The following is a 26,289-nucleotide window of genomic DNA, read 5'->3' as shown; positions in this document are numbered from 1 at the left end:
AGTCCAGATCCCAAGTTATTACATGGGATTGCAAAGGAGGGAGTGGTGTGGGGGTGGAGGGATTAAGCTGCCAGAGACAACATTTCATCACAGTTTGCAATTGCAAGTTAAAGCTTCCATGTGTTATGAAAGGCAAACTGCTTTCAGTTTTGTTCTTGGTGATCCTCATGAAATAATCCACTAAGGAAATGCCTCTGATCAGGTCCCAATGCCTAGAGATTCTTCCTCTTGAGTTTGCTCACAGACCTGCCCACACAGGGGGGGGAAAATACTGTATTACACAGAAAGTCCCCCTGTCATAATAAAACTCCACACTCCACCCCACATCACTTTTTGTTGAATTGTTTTTTTCTCTTAAGCTGCATCAAGTGTGAAGAAGTAAGAAGTGGTCACATTTAAAAGTACTAGTATTTATGATTTCTCACAATTGATCTCTGGTTACATAAAAATGAGGCAATTAAGCTTTTTAAAATAATAATAATAATAATGTTATTATATATATAATATATATATTTATATATAACAATTGTTGCAGATTGTGATACTAATATCTGTGGAAGAGCCTTCAAAAAATGGGATAAAATCAGAAACAAAACCCACCCATTCAGGTTCCCTGTCCTCTCCATCTTTTAAGTCCTCTTTAAGACCCTCAGTGTTAGTAACAGTCCTGTATTGTGTTCTTGTTATCAGTACCTCTGTTTGCTTTGTGAATATACATGTCAGTAGATGGCAGCAGATTCCATAGTTGACATGCAAGTGTAAAGATATTCCTTCAATTTTGTGTAAAGATAACCTTAAATTTGACGTGGTCTATTCCTTCTCTAATTTAGAGTATTAACTCTCTACCTGTTTGGAATGACAGACAAAATATGGATCTACGTTTACTTTATGGACCCCCTTTCGTAATTTGAGGAAGGTGAAATATCTTTTTTGTCTCGCTTTTGTTTGAAATGCAACCAGACTGAGCTCCCACTAATTAGTTTTGTGTTTTTTAATAATAATAATAATAATCCTTGCATTTGATATAGCGCTTTTCACGTCGGGAGGACGTCCCAAAGCGCTTCACAGAACACACTGTAAAGTGAATTGACTGTATATTTGTGGGCGAACGCGGCAGCCAATTGCGCACAGCAATGTCCCACAAACAGTCGTAGATTGAAAATGACCAATTTATTATTGTTTTTGTTTTTTTGGAGGGATTATTATTAGGCTCTGTGTGGAGTAAGGAAACTTGCCCAAGGTTTCGCCCTCTGCCTGGAATTGAACTCAGGTCTCTCACTTGCCAAGCAAGTGCTCTAACCACTGAGCTACAGGACTCCAGGACTTTTATGTTTTAATGATACAATGGAGTCATTATGGGTCCGTATTTAGAGATCTTAACTCTGTCTCCAGATTGTCTCTGTGGCTTGAAAACCCTCCTCGAAATTCACTAAAAACTAATATGGTGTTGGATTGATGTTATTGCAGACCAGATTAATAATAATTATTGCTCTTGATATAGCGCCTTATCACGTCTTTGAGACGTCTCAAAGCGCTTCACAGAATATACTGTAAAGTGAATTGACTGTATAATTTTGTGGGTGAAACGCGGCAGCCAATTACGCACAGCAGCGTCCCACAAACAGTCGTGGATTGAATGAACAAATTATGAATTCTTATTATAATTTAACTGCTACAATTGCCTACCTAGGCATACCCATAGTCACTACACTTCAAAAGTAACTCATTGTGTGAAGCCGCTCAAACATTTCAACGAATGCTCAGAGTCATAAAATCAAACACACATTTTTAGTGTATTCAAACGCTGTTATTTTACAAGTGATTAAAACTGAACTCCTTTACCCCAATGTATCATAACATTACACTCGCTCAATGAGAAATAAACTGCCTGCAGATGTTAGAGCAAACAGTCTTCTCAAAAGCATCTGAAGAATGTTTGGATCAAGGTCAACATTTTAATGGTCCCAAAATGAGGTGGCCATTTGGGGTTTGGGCGGGGGGTGGCGGGGGGGGGGGAGGGCACGTGATGGTTTAGAGGCTGTTGATGAAGATGCAATCTGTGATGGGTGGGTTGTATATTTCAAATCGTTGCTTGAAACTGCTCCAGAGGGCGAGCGCGAAGAGATCTCTTGGGTGTCAAGCAGCAATTGTGCTACTGTGATATATCCAGCAGCTGTCAAACAAGGACTGAAGTTTATGGTTTTATTTTCGGTTTTGAAACTGATAAACCCCAGAGGGAAGGGGCCCAGATGGACTGGCAAGTGAACGTTTAGGTTACAGATGGTACACTCCCAGAGCTTTTTGTCCTTGCTTTTTAATGTGTATTTTTACGCACTATTGGCCTAAATACCGTGCCCAATTGTAGCAGAGTTATCCTTAAATCCTTTGAGCTATTTATTGAAATGAAATTAAGCGATGGGCATTCTGAAATAAGTAGGATTTTTGTTCGGAATTTGCTAACCTTAATATTTATTGAAGTCAATTTCCATTTCAATGTTTGGGATGGAATGTCCTGTTTAGCCTTTGAATGTCAAGATGACGCGGGCAAAATAACTCGAATGGTTTTATACGTTGTCACCTAATTGTACAAACATGCGCCTTCGAGCTTTCCTTTCCAAAACTGGGTTTATTTTAAGATGGTACTTGAAAGGGACGTTGCCAGCCCATCGAGGAGCCGAAGCTGTTGTCAGTAGCAACGCTGCTATCTAAACCAGTGGCAAACAAGCCTGTGCAATCTCTTCAATCCTTTTTTGTGTTGATATATTTAAATGGTAGAACCTACGTACAGAAGCGACGATCAGTAGATTGTAGAGTTTAATGTGGCTGAAAAGAATGCGGCAAGCCCGCTTTTTACTGCCACCTTGGGCAGTGCAAATAGATCTTTTGTCCAGGAAAATCCAGGAAAGAATAATGTACTGCAGTTTTACGTATCAGTCTGCTCGCTTGAACATTTTGTTAATAGATTTGCAGTGGAAGATTGGGATTTGACTGTTGTCATTGTGTTTATAAAGAGGCAGTCGGATTTGGCTTGAAAAGAAGCTTTACAATTGCAAGGGGTGGGATGGGGGTGGGGGGGGGGGGCAGGGAGAGAGGCAACAAGCAATTTTTCCTGCGCTACCAATTTTAGAATTATAGATAATAATGTTGTTTTATCGGTTTTAAATCTTTGAGATTTTTCTGAAGTTAACTGTTAAAAACAAACTGCAGCTTCGGACACTGAAGTAAAGAGAAGAAAATACAATCGAGTATACTTTTATTTATAATTTGATTGGTTCCAATCCCGTGATGTCACGGAGACCATTTTGACCTTTTATTATGATTATTATGCAATATTTGGGTTTGCGGACTTGTTATAATGGAGTTCTATTATATGTGTGTGGGTGACGTCAGAAGAAATGCCTGCAAAAGGAGGCTGTAAAACATTCCAGGGTTACAGTACCAGAGTCCAGGTGTAAATGGAAATCAAGACAGATGATGTAGTTTTGACCATTTGGCTTTCAAATTCTACCCATGAAATGCTGAGAATGTGCCACGGATTATAATGAATCACCCTGCGTGTTTTTGTTTCAATCCTTATCTCGGTGCTTATCTGTTCTCTCCATGTTACTGCTAAGTCATACTGCCTGGTTTCTCAGCAATTCTCTCTATCTCTGAACTTCTGCGTCTTTCGCATTCCCTCCAGACCACTGGCAAACTTCAAACCATACTCCCGCAACATGAGATGCTCGGATCTCTGCACACTGAACATCAATTAATCCGTTAATTAATTAATTGAAGTTAACAGGAAATAAAATGAGGGTTTAAAAATATTCTTTGAGGACTCGGGCGTTCAGAGACCATGGTTTCCGATATCAAAACTTGTAACCATGATAATTTTAGAAACAGTTTTTTTAAAAAAATGCAAGTCTTAATAGAAACAACAGCAACAACTTGATTTTATAGCTCTTCTTGGAGCACTTCAATAATAACCAGATTATAAACAGGCCACAAAGGAAAGCCAAAAGACGAACTATTCGCTTCACGACAAACCTTTTGTTTAAATTATTGGCAAATAATAGAGCTTCCAGCACACAACGGTCAGTGGCTATTTTGGCGAAAATGTGAGCGGAGAGGAAACATGGCAGACCTGCTCTAAGCGTTCACATTTATAGTAATTTATAGTAATTTATTGAAATATATTTACCCTTTTGAAACCGTGGTACGTTTATATAGAGGAGGACAATTTTTACTGAATCTGATTCACATGATTTTGTTTGACACTCACTCCTGAAATTGCTTCTCAATGTTTCATTTTGCTTTTGGACAACTAATGCATATCGATTTTGAAATATTGTTTAAAAGTACCGTTAACAGATAAGCAGATTGAAAATGATTAGAAACGTATCCTCCACTCGGGGAAGCCAACGTGTGGGTGAATACTCTGCATTGCGTTTGTTTCTGAAATTACAGTTTGCGCACAGCAGTGTCCCGCAAACAGCCCGGGAGTGAGTGACTGACTGTATTTGGTGGCTTATTGGCCAGGACACCGGGAAAGAGAAACTCCCTTTTCTTTTTGAAATGTGTCATGGGATCTTTAACATCCACCTGAGCAGGCAGATGGGATCTTGGTTTAACGTCTCATCCAAAGGACGGGTTCCAGTAAGAGAGATAATCATCATAATCCTTGCATTTGATGTAGCGCTTCACAGAATATACTGTAAAGTGAATTGGCTGTATATTTGTGGGCGAAACGCGGCAGCCAATTGAGCACAGCAGCGTCTCACAAAGTCGTGGATTGAAGTGACCAATTTATTATTGTTTCTTGAGGGATTATTATCAGGCGTGTGGAGTAAGGAAACTTGCCCAAGGTTTTGCCCTGCCGGGAATCGAACCCAGGTCTCTCGCTTGCGAGACAAGTGCTCTAACCACTGAGCTACAGACACCACTAGCATGAACATAATAATGCAAAGAAGACCCTTTGTAGAAATTAAAGTGTACTTTTCAATTGAATAAATACAAATATTTAATTCGTTGTCTTTCTTCCAGCAGTGGTGTGTTTTTTTTTATCACGCTGATGGAAAATGCTTGCATCTTTCCAAGGAATTGCCAGAATTATCGCTGTGCTGTGACCTAAATAATGTTCTATTCATCTCCTGATAAATCATACCATTGGCTGTAAACAACAGTAAGAAAGGAGATAATGGTGGTAAGAGTGGGTGAGAGTTTGCTGATGAAAAAGCCAGACAACTTGGACACTGATGAAACAAGTCGTTATCTTGTTTAACTGAATGCCCTTGCGAGATAATCATTAATGTAAATACACTGAACTTGTTTACCACACGGGTCATTGAGGTTCGACTCGAGAGCAAGGCTTTAGAAGATGTGTGTATTACCAAATGGTTTATCATTGAAGAATTGTACTTCCTTGCCCTTGACAAATGATACAGCAGTTTAAACATAGAATGCATGAGCTGCATTTGCTCAACCAGGGTTATTAGGGCATACATTACCCTGCAAGGAAATCTTTCACTTGTCTGTTTAGCACCAATAGTGGTATACTTTTTCCAAGTCACTCTCTGCTCCCAGTAAGTCCTGGGGTTAAATCCACGAGGTATTTGCCTAAAATATACAGTCAATTCACTTTACAGTATATTCTGTGAAGCATTTTGATACGTCTCGAAGATGTGATCAGGTGCTGTATCAAATGCAAGGATCATTATTGTTATTACTTTATTTTTGGGGGGCGTTAAATATTCCCCTACACAAATATCTTTTGCTTTTCAGCTGGTTCCGTCTTGTAACACCTTGCTATAGCCGACGATAAACAGCAGACTCCAGTCTGCTCAACGTAAACCGTCAGCGCAGCATGTAGATCTTGAGCTCTGTGTCTCCATAGAAACACGTTAGCAGCCGATATAACCCCAGTCTCCCTCACTGACAGACGCAGTGAAAATATCAATAGCAAAAACTGCCAGCAGCAGAGAAGCCGCAAATCACTGTTTGCTTCATCTGGTGTTCTGAAGTTGCACAAACACCAACACACACAAACGTACAAACCTCAGGAACCACCACACGACGGAACAAAGACCCTGTCTGACGCAAACATCCCCCCCCCAAAAAAAAAACACATGCCATACCCTTTTCTCAGTCGATGATTATCTCATAGATTTTTAAAGTGATTACCACACAAGCGTTCATCATTGAGGGAGCAAGTCATAACACGTTGACTTGAGTGCAGCGTCCTGGGGAGCAATGTCGGTTAACAAATGTAGAGAAACCGGGAAAAAGCTGTTCCCACTGACCCCGCAATGCGCATTATTAAAAAAAATAAATACACGAGAGTAATTTCGAGGCGAGAATTTCATCTCTGGGTTCACCTGCTTGTCATACAATATAACGCAGTTTGCAGTCGCTTCATTTTTTGGGGGGGTCAGCCGGGTGTCTGACACACACAGAGATCCATCACCGTGTTTAAGAGTATCCCGACCAAGCTGAGAATCCCATGCATCCCAATTCCATGCATCTGGAAATTCCTGAGATAGATCGTTGGAACGGAATGCGCACTCTCACTCTCTCTCTCTCTCTGTGGACAATACTGATTAATGCCTGAACGCATCAATTTAATGGGAATACGTAGGGTATTTTTTTTAGTCAATGCACAGAGCTATTAAGACTCCTTATAATCGCCAATAGGGCTGACAGATCATTCTGTAAAACACTGTGGTATATTAACTCATGGAATTACAATGAGACTGTGACCAGCTTAAGGGTGTTGTTGGGGGTTAACCTCTCCTATGCCTTTCCTATCGTACTCACCACCTGGATTAAAATAGATTGATGACTCAGTCTTTACAATGACCGCTTAAAAATAAAGCAAAGCAACGTCACTCATTGATTCTTCAGCTCCCTGACCTAATACCAACTCAGTGGTTTATGTTTCAATGACTCAAAGCCTTGTTTCAATGACTCAATGGCTTTCAACCCTTCAACACATCGTTTTACTTGTGGACAATGAATCCAATAAAAGGACAACCGTACAGATGAAACCTGTGCGTGTGTTTTATAATCTAGTTTTCAAATTAAATTAGACTAGTGTTGAATGGTGCAAAAGCATTTAGTCCTGGCCTTACGGTAAAGTGAATATATCAATAATAAATATGTTTTAGTTTTATAAATAGGTAAATAAATCAGCCGCAATCTAATAGAATGGCGGAACAGGCTCGAGGGGCTGAATGGCCTACTCCTGTTCCTATGAACGATGCTTTCTTTTTTAAATTCTGGATTTTCTATTCACTTTTTTTCCCCCCTTCCTCCTCTGTGAAGGAGTCAGATATCGCAGGGACACTCTCTCTCTCTCTCCCTCTCTCTTTATCAGAAAGCCGATGAGGCATTTTCTTTCTAAGGCGGGCGGTGGGGGGGGGGGGAGAAACCTGAGCGCAAGTGATTCAGATCAGTGGTTGACCGTATTTTCGCTATGAGAATTTATCTAGTTCAGCTGATTCAGTGTTGCCAAGTATTATGTACCACAACTCTGAATTGTCTGGTACATCTGAGCTGCCCATCAAGTCTTCATCATAATTGTTACGTGGAGTCCTGTAGCTCAGTGGTTAGAGCACTCGCTTTGCGAGCGAGAGACCTGAGTTCAATTCCAGGCAGAGGGCGAAACCTTGGGCAAGTTTCCTTACTCCACACAGAGCCTAATAATAATCCCTCCAAAAAAACAATAATAAATTGGTCATTTTCAATCTACGACTGTTTGTGGGACATTGCTGTGCGCAATTGGCTGCCGCGTTCGCCCACAAATATACAGTCAATTCACTTTACAGTGTGTTCTGTGAAGCGCTTTGGGACGTCCTCCCGACGTGAAAAGCGCTATATCAAAGGCAAGGATTATTATTATTATTATTACATAAGGCTGCAGTTCTGTTTTCCACCAGAAAAAGGCGCTGTTGCTCTTTGTAAATCCCAATGTGACTCTGATGTTGCACAAGTGGAGCTTTAAAGTGGGAAATTGTTTTATTCAGTGATGAAGCAAGACAGGAGGTTTCTGTTTGCAACAAATAAACAGTGTACATTAGGCCACAAGGACTAATAAATGCTGGCGCACAATAAAGTAAAACACACGCATATAAACACATTCACACACACACAACCGTCAGTGGACTCTCATTTTCTGAAGGGCAGAAATGATGCCGTTAAATTTAGTGCTGGAGTAATATTTAATAATAATAATCCTTGCATTTGATATTATGCTTCGATATAGCATTTGATACATGGGGGGGGGGTGGTGGAGTGATAGTGATAATGGTTGGTGGGGGCGTGAGGAAGAAAAACAAAATTAACTATTCATTTTTGCCATCGCTGGATTCAAATTCTGTTACAAAACAGAAAATAAACCATAAAATATTCGGGACCTCCAGGAAATATTGTGGTAAGTGCAGACCACTCTCCCCACTGCTATCCTGATAGTTATTGTGTGTTCATGGGATCATAGTTTAATTACTCAATTAGTCTCAGCTGGGAAAACCAGGCCTCTTATTGCTATGGAAACATAAGTTATTTGCAAGCACTGTTTAACCCTACTTCTGCTTACTATTAGCCTTTCCCACCCCTCTTAACTTCTACTTTTTTTTCAACTTAATTTACTGTGCTTTTCTCAGTACTCTATTAATTGTCATTCGTTTCCTTGCAGGAGGGGTTCTGGGTTGGGGGCAGTTGGAGGAGGGGGGAGGTGTATTGCATTGTGAACTGTATTTCAATGAACTCTTCAAATACATTATTATTACATTATTATTATTAGGAGTATTGCAACTTTAACTATGCTACCAGAGTTTCTCTCACTCCCGGTGTCCTGGCCAACAAATCCGCTGAATAAAATTGGTCACTCACTCCACGCTGTTTGTGGGACACCGCTGTGTGCAAACCTAATGTGATAAGGCGTTCTATATCAAATGCCAGGATAAATATTATTATTATAAAATGGCTATCATCTTACCTCCATCAAAGGAGGGAACTCAGATATCATGACCTGACCTACTGTGCCGGTAAATATATATTAATGAAGTGCAAATTTGTGACCTCCATTACAAATTGTTCCCAAGAAGCAAACACTGGATTTCTTTTCTTCAGTCTAACAAGCCCTCTTCTTTTTGGTCTGTGCAACACGTTGCTGATACCCTGTAAGTCTTTTGAAGCCAATAATCATATTAAAGTTCCAGTGACAAGTTTAAGATTTTTGTACAATTGAGAATGAAAATCCCAAAACGGCAAACTGGAGGTTGATCCCAGTTTGAAAAGATCGCTGAGATCTGTTCATTGTATTTTAATTAAAATAATACCAATAGAAGACCGCACTGTTGATTTAAGTTTCCTTGGTTTTATTGTGTTAAATATCGTAACAAGAAATAGAAAATTGTGTATATATTTGAAGCATTGAACGTAGTCATGCAATCTACCACAGAAGCAGTCTTTGTGAAATAACAATATCTTTCTGTATAGTCCTATCACCTAATACCACAACAACCCTAGTCAAACATTAACATGTTACAAGCCATAAAACTCCCATCACAAACCTGTATTGTACACCTCGCTGAAATCTCTCGTGGTTCAACTAAATAACACGGAATAAGAAATACAGAGAGATGGGAGTGTGTTCAAGGCTGTAGCACGTTCGTGGAGTTTGGATGACCATGTATAAATCACTCAAGTTTTGCACTTGTGGTTTCGGATATCATCCAAATGTCACAAGTCTTACAGCTCATGACAAATTTGCAGCCATCTGTTGTTCTCTGTGATCAATGACCTCACAGCTCTGAGTTGCATAGTTCTCTAAACATGAAAACTCCAGTAGCACAAAGCAGTCGCTTTGTCAACCTCAAAGGTTTTATGAATCGGATATTCATAGAGCTTTCGGCTAATTTGCATTTTGACTTGTGTCCCCGCGATATCTGTCAGCTCAAATGTTCTGATTGCCGTTGTACAATGGCAGTCAACAAACCAAACAAGATGCTGGGAAATCCGGTCGCGTGAGAGGTTTTCTGCAGTTATGTAGGTTAGCGTTTTTTCGGATGAGTTATTCTTTATTTCCATCATCAGGCGAATGTTGAACCATTTTGTAAACATGACAACAAATAGTCCGGTACGACTGTTGTTCGATGTGTACAATGGTATCTCTGTCGAAGATAGTTGGTGACTGTACGTCTACAAATGTAAATCGCATAGTTAGTAACAACTCAACACAGAATACAATGGAGAACAATACTGCTATGTGGGCAGTATTGTTTTTTAAAGCAACATCGTACGCAATATATTCAGTAGAAATCAGGTGGCAAGTGACTGATCAAACTTACAACGTCCCAAGGTTCCTTTATCGGAACTCTCTTAACTAAGATGCCAGTTTGGTTGTCGTAAAGATCGAGGTGTGCACTTCCATCGTTCCTTGCTGCACCCACTGTTAACACTGCCAACAAGTCCAGCTCATCCTCATAGTCTACCATCTTAAAGGTCTGGAAGTGGAAATACAAATAAGATAACATTCCGACAGCTGGAACCCAGAATTACACTCTGGAATCCCATGTGCATTATGGAGAAACATGGCCATCTGCTCATCAACACAGGTCTCATGCAATCACACCAGGACAGAAACAAATAAGCAAACAAAATTGGGCCTCATGCAATATGATCTCGAGTTTCCTTCAAATCTTACGTACCACAATGTGTGATGTCCGCAGCATCAATCCTATCTCTCCCCCACCACACACACACACGCACACGTTAAAGTCATTGCCTTAATACTACCAAAGCAATGTGAATATATTTGAAAATTCTTCATGCCTCAGGTGGCCTGAAATAATAACAATAATAATCCTTGCATTTGATGTAGCGCCTTATACATCTCGAGACGTCTCAAAGCGCTTCACAGAATATACTGTAAAGTGAATTGACTGTATATTTTTTTGGGCGTAATGCGGCAGCTAATTTATAGTTTATATAAAATGTACAGGAATTATAGTTCAGTATTCCTCCCTGATCAGACTCTGAAGTTACAGCCATTGGTAGATGCAGAGGCAAGAGCCATAATCTGAACTAGGCAACAATGCAACAAATAGCAATCCATAGCCTTAATTTCCCCTCCAACACACACACACACACACACACAGCATTTAAAACAAAGTCTTCAAGTTCAAATGTTTAATTCAGGCTTTGTCAACTTAAGTCTAATTACCTCGAATTCCGGGTCATCATCCAACTGAGTAAACCGTCTTTTCACCACTCGACCGGAGGCCGTGACTGTTTCTGAGCTCTCCACCTTGAAGAGAGGAGACACTTACACATCAATGCTTTCACCCACAAAATATACAGTCAATTGACTTTACAGCATACTCTGTGAAGCGCTTTGAGACGTCTCAACGACGCGGTGAGGCGTGATATTAAATGCAAGTATTATTATAATAATTTAATATTCTGTCAATTTAATGTTCTCCTGTATCATTCAGTTTCAAAACTCTTTTAAGTTGTCTGGCAATCCTAACAGTAAAGGACTGACCAACCTATTTGTTCCTCCTTGTAGAGTAGTGTTGACAAAGATCCTGTCCTGGACCAGGTCACTCATTTCTGCCATGTATAGTTTATAGCTTCGGAAGGTGGTGTATGGTGGAGAGGAAGAGAAAAGAATCAAAACTTTTTTTTCTAAACTGTTGGGGGTGCCATGACAAGGTAGGATGCCAGTCATTGAATGTTGTGTTAACAGGTCTCTGAACACCAGCTGTGCTGTATCAAGCAAAACATCTGGAACGTGTGCTCTCAGGTAAGAGAAATTAAAGAGACATTTTAGCACATGTTGAGGGTGGACAGGAAGAGTACCTTGGATACCCGAGTTTGCCACAGAATTAATGTTGGAATAATCAAGCACCAATTCAAAAAATATAGTGAGAAATGGCATCAACCAGTAAGTGGATTTGCTCTGATGTTTCCATCTGTTTTGTGGCGTTCTTAATGCTTTATATACAGTCGTAATCTCTTCAGCCTAGTGTTATTAAGTTACTATCTTTAGACTGTTTCCCTGATGGACTATTTTAATGATGGCTTTCGCTGTTTGTGTGGTGTTTTCAGCACATCAGGGGAATTGGATTTGCTACTATGATTTCATGAACCTGTAGCCTCAGCCTGGGATGGATTGTACCAAAATGAAAAGTAGGGGCAACCTTGTTTCACGAGCTTTTACTGTCACCTGTCCACCACACCTGACACAGATATCAATACTAGAGTCACTGCAGTATTGGGTAATTGAGGCTCCGATCAAAGCCATGTTGGGTGAACTTGTATCAGACGTAGGCAAAACAGGCACAAGGAATAAATATCTCTACCGACCTCATCACTGTTCCGTTTCATCCTCTCTCACTGATTAAGCAACTATACATGGAAAACAAAAACTTGCATCTCAAGTTTCAGTTCAGTGTATCCAGCGTAATATAATATTCTGTTTACATCATAACTTAATTTAGAATGGCTTGCAAGGGTGAGAGATGGGGGAATGTCTCAGTGAAATGAATAGGGTCCAATTTATCTATCAAGACACAGTATTCCTCTACCTTTGACCTTCACAGGCCAGTCAATGGTGTACTTTAATGCCATAATCGGAGCAAACAATCTTGTTTGAAAGTTCTGAACATTTAGCATCATACTATGTCCTCTCGACATGAAAGGCACTACTGTATATAAATATAAATTTGTTGTTGTGAACAAGATCATTCCAACGCGATCTGATTACCTGATTTATTTGTTCTGTAAACCAATACCCAATGTTTGTACATCTTTCAGGATTCAGGCTTTGATTTCCATGTACAGCAGTTATATCTCCAGGTGTAGATGCAAACAGCTTTAATCCAATTTAATAAGTATGTCTGAGGGAGAGTATAATAAGTATTTGTTTTGTTTTAAAAGTGTCTACGTATATTGCCATTTTTATTGTATAGAACGGAGAAGAAAAGTTGATTCTGGCTCTCAAGGCTATAAATACCTTTCTGATAATGCTCTACAAATACGGGCGTTAAGTTTCAAGTGCTTCTTAGTATTCTAATACTGTACAGTAATGAAACCTTGCAAGCAAATGATCCTTCACTTCTAAGCAGCTATAAAACTGCTCTCATTAATTGGAACACAATGGTAATCTTTTCCTCTGGTTGGAAAAGTTTTAGGGAATCACCTAGCAAGCTATCAAATGCTTGAGATGGTAACTTAACTATTGGTGTAATTTAAGCACTTCAGTTTCACTTCACTGCTAGTAGAATATTCCCCAATAAATATATGAATAAAGATATTGGATTCAGTCAATCTCAAAACCCACTTTTGAATTTGATATAAAGAACTATAAATTAGTGGGTAAGAGGCAAATGACTGATTTCACTTTCTAGTAATATTTACTTCATGTTTGTGGGACGTTGCTACGCATAAATTGTATACTATGTTCACTACAAAATCCACAGTCACTACACGTTACAGTATACCCTTGTGAAGTGCTTTGGGAGTGTTTTTCCGATGTGAAAGGCACAATGTCAAATGAAAGCATGAATATCATCATCGTCGCTTCATTGCTGAATCTGCAGTTTGTTTGTTGATTCCAATTGACATTGTAAAAGTGCATCAATGCCTTAATTGTATGCAAAACAATGGCTGCATTCTTCTTAGATACCAAAAAATGAGCAGATCGGAATAGATAAAACAGGTTCACAAAGACACATTAGTATTGTCTGGGATTGTCCATTCCGCCTCAATTAAATTCAAATAATAATTTTCTATCTAAAAGGTTCTGGGTATTGGCATTCCAATTCCAAATTCACTCATTCATTTACATTGAAAATACACGTTGGCGCTGGTGAGATTCTGATAATAACATTAGAAGATTCACCCTTCAGGTTGTTTCAAATAAAATATTTCAAATTATAATAATAATAATCCTTGTGTTTGACATAGCACCTTATCACGTCTTCGAGACGTCTCAAAGCGCTTCACAGAATGTACTGTAAAGTGTAGTGACTTGTGTATTTTATGGATGAAAATGACCAACTTGTATGAACTGTGCCTTCCATAACATCTGCCAGACAAACCTGCTTATTAACATTGATTTAGAATGTTATCACAGAAAGGATAAGCCGGTATAAACCTGCAGAGCTGAAGAGAACGAAATATTCACAGGCCCATTCATTTTCCGGGGCAGGGACAAGAGAAATGACTGATGTATACCAAGATGCCTAGCTAAAGACCAGAAGGAGAGGGGGAAGATGGTGGCAGATTGACAAAGCTATCTATAGCTCCCTTCACAACAAGATTTGAAGAGCGTCTGAGAAGGGAGAGGAGATCCCGAAATGTCTTGGTTGCTGGAAGATGTGCATTGAGGAAATCACGAGCACTTGGTATTAAGAGCGGTGAAGAAACGTGTCCTTGCCTAGACTATTTAACAGAGTTAATCTGTGAAGAGGAGCGGGATGTTGGGGAAGAGTTATTAACACATTGCTGGCTGTATTTCAGGAAGGGAGGGGCAGTGTCTGTGGGAATTTGTCTTGCTCAGCCTGAGTATATACACAAGAATGCCACTGATTGGGCTACATTACACCTACAGACAGTGACAGGATATCCAGCTGGCTCCACATTACAGAAATATTCCCCCGAGACACACATAGCGGAAAATGAGCAGGTGGCTCATTCTAGGGTCAAGAGAGTTTCTCCATAGGGTAACTAAGTATGGTTGGTGCAGTCGAATTTAAATTTAAACCACAGACCTGCAATTCCACCTAGTTTTAGCCTGTGAAGTTGTGGGATGTGGATTCCACAATGTGGGTCCTTTATAATTCAGCAATCTGTTCCATTAATTTCTGTGTGACCTTAAATTTGAATAACAAATGTGTGGCAGTATGCAGACACCAAATAACAGGAAATACACAAAAAGCTCTTTGTTAACTGTGGTTTAGTCAGTGGAACAATAACCGATTGGCCCCAATAAGATCAGTGAGTGAAAGAGGGTCAGGCCCTGATGGATAGATACATAGAAAATGCAAAGGTAATGATCCTGAGAAGAAATCGTTACTAAATGATAAAAAATGAAAACATGGAAACAAAATGATATCCCGTCCCTGCTGGCTAGCAGAAAATTATATATTATTATATATAATTTAATTAAGTGTGTGAATTGTTTATCAGTTGGGCTATGACTTAACATGACTTACGCAAAGTATGAGCTATGTCAAAGTTGCATAGAATATAAACTCTTCAACAGGAATTGGGCACATGTACGACTTACACAGATCAGACTTATGTGAGTTTTACTGTACAAATTGCACAAAGTCTCTGTTCTAGATGCACATCTGCATGAGAAACAAAAAACAGAAAAGCTGGCGGGGAAGACTTCTTTGATTGGGCACAGAATACAAAGCATTTGGGCGAAAGCTACTCTATAAATTTTACGTCATTTTGCTTGAATCTTTCAAGCATTCCTGCGAGTTGCTTTGGAACTTGTTTCAAACCAATCTGAAATGCACAATTTCTGGTTTAGTCGAGGAAACTGAGAATCACTCACTGCATTGAGGTCCTTACCTTTTTTTCCCTTTCAGCAAAAATGGTAAAAGCTGGTAGAACCTGCCGCCTTTGCGTATCTTCAGACACCTTGGTCAACTGTAAGACACTACATTAGGCGTAATTTTAGTACAATTCAGAAATGCCACTCTGTACAACTTATCAGGAAATATTTTGCACCAGTTATTAGGAAGATGTCGTCAATGAATCATGAAGCTATTTTTCCCCACTGAAATGTCTGAATGAAGAATATATCTTTCAACTTCCAGGGCTACCCATACCATGGCATTGCCAGTGCTGTAACGAGTACATCAGGATGACCCGAAACGTTCTTGTGGCTATATTTTAGATCAACAATCGTTCACGCTTTGACTTATCTTCTCTGCTTATTTTCACAATTGATCTTTTGGTTACGTATCTTTTTGTTCCAAATGTTGTTGCTGCCTTCTCTCTCTCTCTCCCTTCTTTCTTGGCCTTCTTAATAATTCATGAATTCGGAAGTTGGTTCTTTTGTTTATGAGCGATGGAAAAGTGATTCCAGTTAATTAAATAAACTCACTTAATTTGTGTTGGTCCAACGTGCATAATCCTCCCAGAGGTATCAGGATGAAAATAGATCCAATCAGTTTCCAGTGAACAGCACTGCATCTCCTGAATCCCATTTTCTGCCTAGTTACACAAAAGCGCATTTGATAGTTACAGAAATATTAATATCCATCACAGAATTCAGTCAGATACAGCAATGTGGAATTAGATAGAAATTCAAAGCAAGATCAGAAATGAGATTTCAATTAGTATTACTGCAGCCATGTACAGCCATTCAGACACCTAAACCCCTCAGGGCAACACATAAAATCTTAGTTAATGTTAAAATTGAAGCAGAGTGACGTACAGAACTTTGAATATTCCTCATTTCACAAGTTACTTTTGGACTAAATCAAAACATCAGAATATTTTGTGAAATTCACACAAAAAAACAGCCTCACAAGCCCAAAGGCAAACACTCACATTTTGTCAGTTGTTTTTAAGTCGACGTTTTGGATACTGAAGCTTTTTTTAATTTATTTTTCTATTGTCATTTTGTACTATTTTAAAAATCATATCATCTCCTCTCCGGATTTCTCTAGAAATTCCCTTCTGCATTACTTGCACCATTACCTGACTTTAATCCACCTGAAAAAAATTATCCTCAATTGTTTGAGTCATTGAAGCAGTTAATTACAGTGGATAGACAACCTGCCTACAAATGCTTCAAAATTACATGAACACTTTTACGAGTTATTTTTGCTATTTGTAATTCCATAAACTCTGTGGTTACACTTCACCTCTGGTGCACCGCAGTGCAGGCTGATGGGAACATAGGAACAGGAGTAGGCCACTCAGCCCCTTGAGTTTTTTCCACCATTCCATGAGATCATAGCTGATCTGTACCTCAACTCCAATTACCTGCTTTTGCCCCCTATCCCTTGATACCCTGACCTAACAAATCTATCCGCCTCAGTCTTGAAATCTGAATGGATTCAGCATCCATACTACGGATATTAAGGCAAGTGGTGTTGAGTAATGACATGAATGACCAAATCATAGACGTACAAGACCTCATTCTGCTGCTAATTTATTAATATTATTATTATAGTTTCAAGACATTCTTTCCTTTAGTGGTATGATAAAATGGAGGGATGATAGCAGGATATAGGATTGAACCAGAGCCAAGTGGCACCAATTACAGACACAGAGTCCTGTGAACTAAACAGATCAGTGACCCACAGAACACGCTTTGCTTTGCGCTCTTTTTTTTACCTCCGTGTAGTTCTACGTCTGCTACAAAGGTAGGCTAGCTACTCTATGAGTCGCGACATTCTGTTGGTTGAGTTAATGGTGATGCATTCAGTCGGGAGAGAATTGTTTGTGAAATGGGAATAGGCTTGTTACTGTAACTTCTCCCCTCTCTAAGGAGAGGACTCCCTCTACTGACCTAGGTGACAGACAATAAACGTCAGCCCCAGGGTAGGAAAGCCTGAATGACAGTCAAGGTGAATCATCAGACCCTCGGGGTTTAACCTAATGTTCTCATTCTGGTCATTCCATATATACTATAATGTGTACAAATAAGAGTAATGATTCATACTGTATACGTTACTACACTATTAGCTGGAAGGAAAGGGGTGTACAACTGCAGTGGCAGATATTGGACATTACATGTGGCTGTATGTAAACCTAAACCAGAATAGGAACAACAAAATTACATTTATAGAGCGCCTTTCACATCGGGAGAATGTTCCAAAGGAAGCCTCTTTTGGGGGGGGCGTTGGGGGATGGGAATGGGGGGGGGGCCGACAATGATATGAAATAGGTGTCAATGGGTCTCTCTGCTATTTAATCATAAACAATGAAAGTAATTTTACCTGAATATTGTTGGTGATTTATAGTCAAATGTACAGTCTTTGTTATCAGTGACCAGAATACAGAGAAGCGTAAGATAATAGTCAATGATTGCACTAGCAAATGTAGTTTTTTTTTAAGAATTTTGCTCATTGTCTGGTATTTTGACGTTTACCAGACAATCTCTGCATGACATTCAAACCCGGAGCCGTGGTATCAATCACTTCAAAATCATGCTGTTTTCCCTCAGGCAGCATTAGGTCGTTCTTGCTCTGGGTTGCTGCTGAAAGGCTGATACTGTATTGAAAATGGCGATGGGCTGTCCCACTGCAACATAATTTGGCGCAAGGACATTACTGAGCAGAACATTTGTGGTTCATTACCAGCGTTTTATCCTGTAAAGCACAGATATGGTAGATGCCTTTCTGGCTCCTCTTGTTAGGAGTACTGATGTAATGCCAGGGTTGTCCTCCAATCTGCAATGCATTTTCAAGGCAGGAAACTTCAAACAGGACAGGTGGGCAATCTGGAAGCAAAGGGGTTTTGAGTTGATATCCTTCGGGAAAACTGACTGGATAATAAATGCTGATTGTGCAAATACAATCTACCTGTTATCTGAATGTTGCATGGAATGCCAAATGGAGCCATGCCTACGATTCCAGTTGTGCCATTCCAATCACAGGTTTCTCCAAGAACCAGTTGTTTCTGCATAAACTGCGAAAATATTATTGACTGATCTCAGTGTTAATTTTCAACATTGTTGAAATAATGTCCTAAATTCAGTTTCTCTCTCCATATGATCTCCATTGTGTAATCACATAATAATAATAATCACTGCATTGTATAGTGACTTATCATGTCTTTGAGACATCTCAAAGTGCTTCACAGAATATACGGTAAAGTAAATTGAGAGTATATTCTGTGGGTGAAATGCAAAATATAATTCAATCTACAGATTTCATACATATGTAGATATGATTTCATACATATCCCAATGAATAAATAATAACTAAGCACATTTGAGTTAAAATGCTACATAAGAAATTCTAACCATATTGAAGCAAATACTTTCCCAAAAAGGTATATAATGCATATTAATTGAGCGAGTAGCAAATTTACAGAACAGGCTCCCTTGGGATATGATGGAAGCCGAAAGTGTTGATTGTTTTAAAAGCAAATTAGATAAGATTTATTTTAGGAAATAATATCAGGGATACAGTATATAGTTTGAGACACCACATGTGCATGCGACTTCCAGGATGGTGGAAGGCGAACTGGATGGACTTTGGTCTTCTTTTGCCTAGCAAATTCGTATGTCCTTACGATTAGTAGGCATCCCATTGATAGAAATGTTGCTGTAAAAAAAAAAATTCCACCTTTTTTTACTGTATGAATTCTACTGTGTTTATTATACTGTAGAGGGAATGAACTGAGGGAAATATTTTGTGTACTCTCAATACAACGCTGGTATATTGAGTAGTTATAACGGCTACACCACTTCAGCATCGATGAGCATAAATTAGGTTCATTCTTTACCTTTTCTGTAATCCACTGACAACTGTAAAACCTGACCAGGCCCGTGCTAAACGTCACAATGAGCAACCCTTCAGAAATAGTGGCATCGGTTACATTGTTCCCAAAAACCTAGAAAGTAGATAATATTAAGGCTTGCAAAAAAAAGAAATTATAAATAAGAGATGCACTCAATTTTGAAGTCCCATTTGAACTACAGTAAAACTCGCATCAGTTTGATCCGTATAAATCGTATAAGTCGTACATCTGCCCAGGACCCATTCAAGAGTTTATATTCTCTGCAAGTTTGACATAACTCGTACTTTGCATAAGTTATATTAAATGTATGGGCCAAACTGATACGACTGGTGTGAGGTTTACAGTATTTCACATCATAGTTTGTTTGTTAGCAAATTAGGTTTCATTCAGTAATTGTTTTACTGGTTACCTCACAGCATGTAAGGGCGGCACATGCATTAAATCATTTATTTGGCAATATCAGTAAATCCTTCGAGGACTACAAAAATAGGGTGAAAACAATGTATTTGTCGGAAGAATCAGCAGTGTTTAACCGAAAGGATGTGGTTTTACATCAGCAATTTTGCCAAATACTGTCTGGGGGAATAGTGGTAAGTATGGCTGATGAGGAAATTTAAAAAAAGTTATGATACATCAACAAGAGCTACTGTTGCTGTGTCTCCTTGTGGCTATTTACAGAACAGCGAGTTTCCTGGCCACTGTGAGATGGGATATAGTGGTGAGGAAAGAAAATGTGAGAATACTGACTGAAATGCCTATGGTTTTGCATAATAATAATAATCCTTGCATTTGATATAGAGCTTTATCACGTCTTCGAGACATCTCAAAGCACTTCACAGAATATACTGCAAAGTGAATTGACTGTATATTGACATTTGTCCGGTAACATTTTTAATATTTCGTGGGCGAAACAAAATAGTTGGATAGTTAGTTGTACAGGGGAGGAGAAGAGGAAATATATAACACAAAGATATTACGGCTAAGGCTTTTCAAGCTTCAATTTCACTGCTACAAAAATGCTACTAATATGTCAGGAAACAAATTTCAAAGAGTCGAAATAAAATGAGGCAAAAAATCGTTGTCAATGATAAGAAAGTATGTTCCGCTGGTGAGACAGGGTAAACACAATGAAGCATTGTCAGACTAGTAAACTTGTCAAGTTTCAGATTACGTTTCACTGCAGTTCATTTGAACCTGCTCTTTGTTAACAGTGAAGCTTCATTGTGGTCGAACAAAGTTCCATTGGAAGCGTGTCCCACGTAATCATGTGCTGGAATCAGCTACATGTTTGAAATGTTCTCATTAGATGCTTGCTGAGTTCAACGTCAGACCTCTTCAGTCTTGATAACGTCAATGTACATTTTTTTTTCCTGATGTCCTGAATTGATTTGGAAGAAGTGTACTGAGCTAAAGTGGCAGGATATGGCTACGACAGAGCTACTTGGCACATGATAAAATATTCAGATTTCAGTTTTATTTAGATAGCCTATATTTAATAATTCATTTTTGAAAGCATTGGTAATAAAAGAGACAACAAAATATGCACCAATTTGTAACACGTTTACTAATGGACTGATAAATACAAACTTTATGTCTAAAAAAAAATACCTTTTTGTTGATATCCAGCATTCCTATTAATGTGAGAGGCAGAACGTTGAACAATATGAGATAGAAGAGAGCTGACTGTTGCATTCCTGCCTGGAAGATGTTAACAACAACATTTATCAAGTTAATCAAAGTGTGTAAGGTCATCAAGAAAGGCAATCGTAATTCCTAGGAAATGAGGAAGAAGTTCTAAAGTTCAGTGAACAGGCAGAACTCTGCAGAAGGACTTTGTATAATGATGATTTATTTGTGCATTTAGCTTTGAATTCTGGGAAAATATCTATTTTAACAATGCAATGCTCTAACGAAAAAAAAACTAGTTGACAATGCTTGTCTAGAGTGTGAGTTTTTAGTGACACTCGTCAATGTAGGTTTACGATGAAATGTAACCTTAAGGCATAAAACAGGAAGACGAGTGGAATGTTTTAAGAATACACTGCATGGACCAACTGTTAACTTTATAACAATAATCCTTGCATTTGATATAGCACCTTATCATGTCAATGAGATGTCTCAAAGCAGTTCACACAATATACTGTAGAAACCAATACTACAGGATTCCACGTACAATTGTCCCAACGGGCAAATTGTACTATGTAATTATTTTGAAACAGAATTAAAATTGTATGAATTGGTCAATAAATTACCCAATGAGAATTGCAAACAAACTAAATGAGAACAATTAAAGTCAGTTATACTGCACAAAAGTCGACTCTTCTACCATTGCAAACTGATCAGCGATCTGAAAGAATGAACTACGGTACTTCACAAGAGTTGCTGAGGTTTCGTTACTGCGGAAATCATTACAGCTGAAAAGCTAGTGATATTTATTCATCCATTTCCAATTATAGGTTGAAATGCATTGTGGCCAAAAACATGTTATGGGCAAAGAACTGCGATCATAATTGATTGCTTTCAATTGCATGTGCACCACCTGACATTGAATTACTCATGGCAAGATCCGAGTTCAGGTAAATATGGTTCAATTAACTTTGTTTCAAATGATTGCATGGAAATTTAACTGATGGGCTGCTGCTAAAATTTTAATCATGTCAGCAATTGACAAAAATTAATTGCACTTCATTTTCTTTCAAGCTATGAGTGGCATTAGAATCCACCCAAACCCGATCGAGCTTTCTACAAAAATGGCAGCTGAACTCATTTCACTTTGTAAAAATGTCCTCAATTGTAATAATAATCTTTGCATTTGATATAGCATCTTATCACAACGTTGAGACATCTCAAAGTGCTTCATAGAATATATTGTAAAGTGTAACTGTGTATTTTATGGGCGAAACGCGGCAACCATTTGCATACAGCAGTGTCCCACTAAATTTGCCTAAGGTTTGGCCCCGCCCGGGAATCAAATCTGGGTCCTCTCGCTTGCGAATTCTTCTCATGCTTATCACTACTTACCGCTCTAGCTGCGGGTGTCAACTTATTGTGTGTAGTCTTTACTACGATTGTCTCTCGAGTCGTTTCCCATGCCAGATACCTGTTGATTTTAATTATTTTAACAGACAACACAGTATTGTAATTAGATTGGATACTGTTTATTGGTAATGTCCCAGACTGAAATGGGAATTCCAAGTCCTTGTCTTTGCATGACTGTTAAGAATTTAAAAGTACTTACTTGAAAAACAAATTGTTTATTTTTAAATGAATGAAACATTTGTAAATAATAATTTGCTAATAATATTCCTCTGTGATGCAACAAGTTTTAGAATGGATGATAATGTGGAATCCTTTAGAAATTTGTTCAGCACTTAAGAGAGAACCAATTTTATACTTCAGAAAGTGCTGTATATTATTTCCAGCTATTTGAATACCTGAATTTCCATTGAGAGGAGAGATGCACCTTTTCTAGAATCTCTGCAGTACTGGTGCATATACGCATGAGCCAATTGCTTGCCGTCACAGTTATAAGACATGGCTTATGGTCTGATGGTTTGGGCAGCATTTCTTCCTTGAGTGTAAAAGAAATCAGAAAATGCTTTCATATTCAACAATCATATACTGTAACATTTTCACACAAATGGGGTAATATGCCATTGATTTTCATACTGGATACTGTATACGAGAGACCTAGGTTTGATTCCCGACAGGGCGAAACGTTGGGCAAGTTTCCTTTCTCCACACAAACGCCTCTGTTTACCAGCAGTAAGTAGGAACCCAGTTGTTAGTCGATTGGCAGATTGCTTTTCCAGGGGGAATAATTCCTTAAAAAAATTGGTCACTCAATATATGACTGTTTGTGGGACACTGCTGTGCGCAATTGGTTTGGGCAGCATTTCTTCCTTGAGTGTAAAAGAAATCATAAAATGTTTTCATATTCAACAATCATATACTGTAACATTTTCACACAATTGGGGTAATATGCCATTGATTTTCATACTGGAGTCGGAGTCCTGTAGCTCAGTGGTTAGAGCACTCGCTTTGCAAGTGAGAGACCTGAGTTTAATTCCAGGTCAGGGCGAAACCTTGGGCAAGTTTCCTTACTCCACACAGAGCCTAATAATAATCCCTCCAAAACCAAAAACAATAATAAAATTGGTCATTTTCAATCTACAACTGTTTGTGGGACACTGCTGTGCGCAATTGGCTGCCGCGTTCGCCCACAAATATACAGTCAATTCACTTTACAGTGTGTTCTGTGAAGCGCTTTGGGACGTCCTGACGTGAAAACTGCTATATCAAATGCAAGGATTATTATTATTATTATTGCAGCTTCAAGATAAGAGTTTTCATAAACATTCACTCTGTAGACTCTTATTAAGTTATTAACTCACCACAGGACACTCACAGAGCAACGCATCCTCAATCTTCTCTGATTCATGACGTTTGGGCAATTCATATAGCAAGGTAGGCCGTGGCCCAATGCTGTCAAAGAACAATTTAATGGTAGAGTTTACAAACATGCAATCTTTAAAATAAGCACGCAATCCAGAATTCAAACAGGAGGTGGGCTTTCCATTTTACTTCAGGCCATGTTTTTATTACATTCAACAATTTCACAATTTCAGGCATTCAAAGTCATATTTCTTTTTAAATTGTTCTGAAATTACCTGCTGAAACAGCACCTGTAATTATCAAAATAAATCCTTCCTTTTTCATAACTCACTGTCGAATTTGACTGTTTAGCCCACACACTCTCAAATGTTGTTGTCTTCTGAAAGATATTAAAATGATTTTGTTTTAATAGAAACATTTATGAAGTTCTGTTATTTTGGAACTAGTAACTTGGTCGCGGAACAAGAAGTTTTAAATTCGCAATAAGCACATCAACATCTACGATCCTGTGATTTAAAATAATAAGAATTTCACTGCCAAGTTAGGATTATTATTTGCTTAGTTTTAAGGAAAAATGCCGATACATCAACAGATCCCTTCAAAATTGTTCTGAATTTGTTATTCGAATGTTGCCATTTCTTGCTTTCACCTCAAACTATTAGGTGTAAAGCATTCAAATGCAAAGCTGAACTGACAATTAGAAATGATTTACTTCTATGCTTTGAGAATTAACCTTAATACATAAAGGTACTTCTGGAGCGTTTCCTGTTATTACGAGGTTGACACAAATTTTGATTAGTATCAATGAAAACAGGATGCACTGCAACATGTATTGAATACAGTTTGCACTGAACCCAAACTACAGTATTCTCAACGGTTTGGAAATGGTCATGTGCTGTTGCAGTGTTCGTCAGAAGGCACCAGATCCAATAACTCGGTGATTTGACAATGCAGCACTACTGTATTACATTAAATGTGTGTCTTACCGCAACTCACCTGGCACACTAAATGTTGGAGGATGATCATGTTTTTTCTATACAGAGAGCCAGCTTCATTTCCATACAAACCAAGAGATCTTGCAGACAAAATGCAACAGTTATTTTTGTGTTTTATACGTAAAATCTTGGTAGATTGTTTGGAACATTGTATTCTGACCCCGGGAGGCCTCATTTCCAAACTGTCCACAATCGTTGCAGTGAGACTCCTTTGCACGACTCTTGTGATCAGGTTTTTGGAAATAGCTTATCCAATTCAGCCGATGCCTCTTTCCCTTTGTAGACGTCGACCCTAGTTATTAGCCTGTTGATAGGATCGGGCAAGTTTCCTTACTCCACACAGAGCCTAATAATAATCCCTTCAAAAACCAAAAACAATAATTAATTGGTCATTTTCAATCTATGACTGTTTGTGGGACATTGCTGTGCGCAATTGGCCGCCGCGTTCGCCCACAAATATACAGTCAATTCACTTTGCAGTATGTTCTGTGAAGCGCTTTGGGACGTCCTCCCGACGTGAAAAGCGCTGTATCAAATGCAAGGATTATTATTATTATTATCTGTAAAAGATATGTTCTGTATGTGAACAGATACCTTTCTAAAACGCACTTTTTACATTAAACGGGAACAGTGGATCAATACATCCCGTGACTGATCTTTCATTAGAATTTAATAACAATAATCCCTGCATTTCAATACAGCGCCTGAGTTGGACCTGAGCTATTCGCCCGTCGGGATTGGATCCGCAACATGCGTTCGGCACGTGAAATGCACCGTTCACGTTCGATGAGGGCGGCGGACCGTCGGATCCCGTCATTGATCTTTCATGAGACGTTAACAGCAATAGTAGTAATAATCTTTGCATTTGAAACGCGGCGCCAGATTCTCGCGGAAACAAAAAGCTCGCGGGAAATCCGACCCTCCCGGCGTAATAGTAACCTGCGAAGGAAGGGCTTCGAGACGTCTCCAGGACAATGATAGAGGCGCTGTATCGGATTATCACTGTTATATTACTGTTATTATTGTGATTATTTATTTATTTATTGTCATTACCCAATGGGAGAAGAAATGCTCTCATGTTCTGATTGAGGTTGTGGCAAAGGAACGACCGCGAAGTCCAACCCCGGGGCCAAAAACCTGAGAGCAACTGCTACTACAACAACAACAACAACTTGCATTTACATCTGACGTCTCTGACGCGGGGTGAAGTCTGGAACCAACCACACACACACACACACACACACACACACAGGGAAACCATCCGCCATCTTTACGCACCAGACTGAGTGCCCACCCGGACAGGTGGAGCAGCCGGATGTGGGTGAGAGCGAGAGCAGGAGGAAGTGGAGAGGCTTCCGGGAGATGTAGTGCACCAAAGCCCCGCCTCTCGCCCGCTCGCTCGCTCGGGTTAGGCGAGCGG

The 26,289-nt window shown here is 39.1% G+C and overlaps 1 protein-coding gene across 1 annotated transcript; it reads right to left on the bottom strand.

Annotated features, from left to right (window-relative positions):
- Positions 1 to 9,987: 9,987 nt before the first annotated feature.
- On the bottom strand, positions 9,988 to 26,163 carry dcaf17 (ddb1 and cul4 associated factor 17). The gene is given in 16 exon segments (XM_007889957.2): positions 9,988 to 10,161; positions 10,164 to 10,179; positions 10,329 to 10,484; positions 11,204 to 11,287; positions 15,568 to 15,655; positions 16,106 to 16,215; positions 18,312 to 18,454; positions 18,537 to 18,642; positions 19,465 to 19,572; positions 21,088 to 21,177; positions 22,501 to 22,579; positions 22,914 to 23,050; positions 23,874 to 23,964; positions 24,150 to 24,253; positions 24,871 to 25,228; positions 25,923 to 26,163. Coding segments are annotated over 15 exon segments (1,596 nt in total). The 5' UTR covers positions 25,045 to 25,228; positions 25,923 to 26,163; the 3' UTR covers positions 9,988 to 10,051.
- Between the last annotated feature and the right edge of the window lie 126 nt (positions 26,164 to 26,289).

This window comes from Callorhinchus milii, unplaced genomic scaffold (genome assembly GCF_018977255.1).
Source record: "Callorhinchus milii isolate IMCB2004 unplaced genomic scaffold, IMCB_Cmil_1.0 Scaffold6, whole genome shotgun sequence".
NCBI lineage: Eukaryota > Metazoa > Chordata > Chondrichthyes > Chimaeriformes > Callorhinchidae > Callorhinchus > Callorhinchus milii.
This window is presented reverse-complemented; position numbering and strand designations above follow the sequence as displayed.